Below are 4861 nucleotides of genomic sequence, written 5' to 3'. Positions count from 1 at the left end.
TCCAGTTTCCACTTTAGGGAAATGAAAGCCACGCATTTACTATCCCCCTGTCTTGTCACAAGCCTCAGGCACACAGATAACCCATTGCCCAATCAGCATTGGGGTATGCCATTCCCCGAATCTCCTTCCCCACCACCAGTCATTGCCCTGTGGATAGGACTAACCTCATCTGGATCCAAGGCTTACTGGGGCAGTCACAGCCTGAGAATCCACGACAACTGATTCTCAGCCCATTACAGCACCATTCTCTGGGCTGCTTCAGCCAACCACAGCACCACAAAAGCAACCTTCAAAACCCTGGAGTATACCTCACAGCCAGGTCCTCACCCCACTGGCTCCCAAATCAGGTTCTGTATCTGACACCGAGGCCAACCCTATATGGAGAAAGCTGCAGGCATTTCTCCCAGACCCTGCAGAGACTCATTCCCCAATGGATGCCTCACTCTGGCTGACTGAACTATGGAGACAGTCACATTGGGAATCCACTTGGACACTTCTGAAGAGAATCAGAACAGACTGGAAACACCAGCTGTTTCACCCTCAGATGCTGCATCATCTGAGCAGTTCCTCCAGCATGTTCTGCAATCAGTGATTTCATCAAATTCAGAAACCCCTTTCCAGCGAGGTCTACAGCCCCCTGTACTCACTGGATAAAGAAAACTGCAAACAATATCTTCAATAACCCAATCAATCATCCTGGAAGCTCAATGCATGGATTGGACAGGCAAAGCCCAGAGATTGTCCCCAGGAATATTTTAACAAGAGGATGCAGAAAAACCAGCTCCAGACAGAAGACACCATGAATCACTGCTTTATTGACCATGTCATCACAGGTTGGTGGGTGTTTGCTTGTGTTTCCTGGACAGGACCAAGGCCAGCAATGAAGCAGAGATCAGACAGACCACTGTCACAGTCAGGGTCACCATCACAACCAACTCCACACCTACAGAACAAGGAGAAACTAATGGTTACTGAGAGAAACAGGGACAGAAAGGGAAACTAGCGGGTAGGCAGCTCCCCACCTGGAGACCTCTCCTGTATCCTTCCTTCAACCTCAGGCAGGGGCTCAGTTGCCAGGTTGGTCAGCCCAGTATCCAGGATGATCAGGGGGCCAAGTGAGGCCTCCCCTTCCCACTTCAATCCAGCTTCACTCTCTGCAAGATCAAACATTCCAGTCAGGGAGAGATGGAGATGGGAGGATCCCCAACATCAAGATGGTCAATGTCCTACCAGCTTCAGGACCAAGGTCTCTCCTTCCTCTGGAGGGGAACAGGATCTCCCTTGTGCTCCCACAGTTCCCCATATGGCAACAGGCACAAATGTCACTGTCAGATTCCTCCAATGGGGTCCAGCTAAACAAAGAAACAGCCCATCAACCACATGGTGCATCACCTCTCCCAAAAACAACATCCCTGAGGGACAGAGAGAGGGAACTTACATATTCTGCAGCTTCTGGAAAGTACAAGCTTTGTTCCTGGAATCTCCCTGATCCACTGCAGCAACTTTCAGGCGACAGGTGATGAAGATCTGAGGGACACATTCAGAACAAGTCAGTATTTAGTGACTCCCTCCCACTATGGAGGAGCCAATCAGCAGCTTCCTCTTACCAAAGAATTCTCATCTCCATAGAAACGAAAGGCATCCAGGTCAAACCTGAGCTTGTCTGGCTCCTGCCTGTCTCCCAGCAACACAAAGGTTGAAAAGGAGTCCTCAGCTTTGCTGTCCAGGAGGCAACTGTAGATGGACAAAGGGCCGTGAAGTGAATGGAGGGAAGCCATTGAGATGGGAGCAGCTGGAGATAGCAGAGAGCTCCTTACCCATTGTAGTCAATGATCCTGTATCTCGGGGTGGAGTCCTTGTCTGGGCTCAGCGTAGCTACACAGCGATCAATGTACAGCTTCAGGGGCATGTGATTGGCCATTGAAACAGATGCCTCAATGTGAATGAGGTCTCCCAGTGAGTAGACAGTGGAAGGGCGCTCTGTAAGCCAGTCACCTGAAGTACAGGAGGACAAGGGTTGGAGAGAGTGAATGTAAGTCACAGTGAGTGATAGCAGGAGATCCCTCCCCAATCACCCATCACGTACCATTCATTAGACGCAGGGAGAATGACAGATGGCCTTCTCCAGACCTGGTGGAGCTGAATGGGATCCAGGTGGGATTGATGGGGTTACTGCTCACATTGCCCTTCCTGGGGAAGAGACAGGGCAGCCATTTTAGGACAGGGTCAGACAACAGCAGCAGGGGATCATATTGACAATCAAGTAAAGATTCTCACCTCAAATAACGACACTCAATGGGAACACCAGCCCCATTGGTTCTCACAATGACAGATCCTGGATAGTTTGGGATGTGGGTCAGGTGGGTGGTGTAGATCAGGAAATCCCCAGTGATCTGAAAGACACCAGGTTAAGGAATGAGAAACTGATTCTTCATGAGAAGGATCTACACAGGGTTCACAACAACAGCATCACATTAAATGACTTCTTTACAGAAGGTGACAGCCTCCAGGCCCTGAGCCCGTCTCTTCACCAGAGAGCTGGAGGGACCATTTCTGGAGTGCAATAGGTCACAGGTCAGGGGTTAGTCTATTAAGATCAGTTTAAACATGGTATTGCATCATTCCAAAGATCAGGAATTATTGCAATTCCATATCCAAAGGCCAGGGAATGCTCAGCTAGTCAACAGGATTGGTTTTAAGGTCACAGCAGAATTACAGATAGATGGAACAGGAACATGGCGATCTTTATCTACAAGGGAAAACAGGAAGTCTTCAGATTATGGGAAGGGATTACAGTCAAAGTTAGTGAAACATCAACTTCAGGTGAGAAGCAAAAACAATTCACCAGAATGGAACCCAAACAGTTTTACCAACAGGTCAGATTTGGAGCTCAAGGACTAGACAAGTCAATTTATTCACAACAGGTCCATAATTGGGATGGAACTAGACTGAGTGAGTCAAAAACCAATCTGAGGATAATAGACTGCTCACCACAAAACTAAGCACATCATTCTGCTATAACATGACAGCTGTGTTCTTCTGTGACTTCACTGTAGGGAAGAGTTATGCTGGAAGGCACTGATAGAAAGTGTAGTGTTCTGTTCAGATTCAGGTGAAAGATCAAACCAGTCACACTTCACCACAATTACAGCTAATGCACAGACAAAAACAGAACAGAACCACCTGTATAATCAGAAGCTTCCAAACCAATGTCAACAGCAGCACAAGATTTGAGACAGAGACCAATTAAGGTCTTGTCTAATCCAGCATAGGAAACTAGCAGGAGACAGACCCTCAATAAGTCAATGTTCCTCAATGTAACCCTCACTGGAACCATCTACGCCCCAAACTTCCTGAAAGTGGAGAGAACTCCCATTACCTGCAATCTGCTGCCACACTCATGCAGCCCATAGTCAAAGAGGACAGTGTGGTTCTCAGGGTAGACCCTGGTTGGCTGACAGCCTACTGTCCCCAGGGTCAGGTCAGCAGCTTTAATCAGGTGCCCAGTTCCAAATAAATCCAGTTGGGCCCTGACCAGCAGGTTGTGCTCTCCACACTGCACCATCACAGTCTGTAGTGGGGACACACTCACAACCTCAGACACTGGGAAACTGAAACCCCCAGGAGAAGGGACTCGCTCAGGAACAGGGCTGGCTCTCACAATTCCCCATGGAAACCTCTGGTTCAAAAACTGCTGCCATGTGTCAGAGCAACAGACAGCTCCAACTAACATTAGCACAGGGAACAAACCCCTCATTACAAAATCACCCATGATCCCAAACAACTCAACCATCCCCACATTCCCCAACCAGCTCCTTTTATACACACAACCCACACTCACCTGATACCAATGTGACTAGGAGCAGCAACATTGAACCAATCAACCAGCCCCAATCTCTACAATCTCCACCAATGACTGAACTCATGGGTTTATTCTCAGGAGGATCCATTTCATTTGGACCAATAGGAGTAGCTGTGAGTTCCTGTGCTGTCACCTGACTGGATTCAGCTCCACACGATCTCGTGGAAGGCTCCATGACTACAATCATCAAAGGTAACCCGTTGAACTTGGAGAGGGTCTGCTGTATTGTGCCCATCTTGATCTGGGGAGTCTGATACTGAGAGCCATGGAGAGATTGTATGGGAATAGGAATTGGAAACAGGGTTTGAGCAGAATGAAGGGATTTCCCTTGGACTGTACTATCCTTGGGAGTATATGTTGGAAGAAGCTTTATTCTGTATCTAAACCTGTCCTTGGCTGGGGCACTGTAGGGAGAATGTAACTTTCAGTTCATTTTTAATTCATAGAGTAGAGGTAGTTTTACTCTGTATTTCACGTTGTGCTGTCTCTGTCCTGGGGACAACTTTCCTTCCAGTTTTCAAGAATGGAGGAAGCTTTTGTTTCAGTTGTAAAGAGTAGGGTCACTTACTTTGTTTCTAACTCTGTGATGTTTCTGCATTGTTCGTGTTTGCTGTAAACGGTGTAGCTTTACATTTAGTTTACAAGTGTAGAAGCAGCTTTATGTTCAGTCTCAATGAGCAGGGGAAGTTGGATTCTGTATCTAATCCCACGCTGACCTTGCTTTTGGGAGAGATTGATTGGTTGGAATGATGTTGATGGTGAAAGTGAGAACTGACGATGCTGGAGATGAGAGTCGCAGGTTTGGAAGTTCCTGTTGGAGGAGCCTTAGTATATTGCTGCAGTGTATTTTGTAGACCGCACACAACCCGTCAGTGTCAACCAATGTTGGAGTGAGGTAATGTTGATGGTGGCAAAGTAGACAATGCAGATTCTATAGATTTCAGTAAGGCCTGAGACAAGGTCCCACACGGGAAGCTAATAAAGATAAAATCTCATTGG

General features: G+C 47.5%; 1 protein-coding gene across 1 annotated transcript; it reads right to left on the bottom strand.

Moving 5' to 3' along the window:
• Positions 1-1162: 1162 nt before the first annotated feature.
• Positions 1163-4097, bottom strand: LOC140468089 (zona pellucida sperm-binding protein 3-like). Its single transcript, XM_072564273.1, has 8 exons — positions 3842-4097; positions 3380-3726; positions 2278-2393; positions 2087-2190; positions 1818-1995; positions 1608-1734; positions 1439-1527; positions 1163-1352 (listed from the first exon to the last, which is right to left on the bottom strand). The coding sequence occupies exons 1-8, from the start codon at positions 4095-4097 to the stop codon at positions 1163-1165; spliced, it is 1407 nt and encodes a 468-aa protein (XP_072420374.1).
• Between the last annotated feature and the right edge of the window lie 764 nt (positions 4098-4861).

Source organism: Chiloscyllium punctatum, chromosome 46 (genome assembly GCF_047496795.1).
Source record: "Chiloscyllium punctatum isolate Juve2018m chromosome 46, sChiPun1.3, whole genome shotgun sequence".
NCBI classification, from domain to species: domain Eukaryota; kingdom Metazoa; phylum Chordata; class Chondrichthyes; order Orectolobiformes; family Hemiscylliidae; genus Chiloscyllium; species Chiloscyllium punctatum.
This window is presented reverse-complemented; position numbering and strand designations above follow the sequence as displayed.

What these genes read in the sequence shown, in the direction of transcription:
- LOC140468089 (XM_072564273.1), bottom strand. Translation starts at nt 4,097, where the DNA reads ATGGGCACAATACAGCAGACCCTCTCCAAGTTCAACGGGTTACCTTTG. An exon ending in AGTGTGGCAGCAGATTGCAG is followed by an intron (nt 2,394 to 3,379) that starts GTAATGGGAGTT and finishes GGTGTCTTTCAG; the next exon opens with ATCACTGGGGATTTCCTGAT. An exon ending in ATGGAGATGAGAATTCTTTG is followed by an intron (nt 1,528 to 1,607) that starts GTAAGAGGAAGC and finishes TGTGTCCCTCAG; the next exon opens with ATCTTCATCACCTGTCGCCT.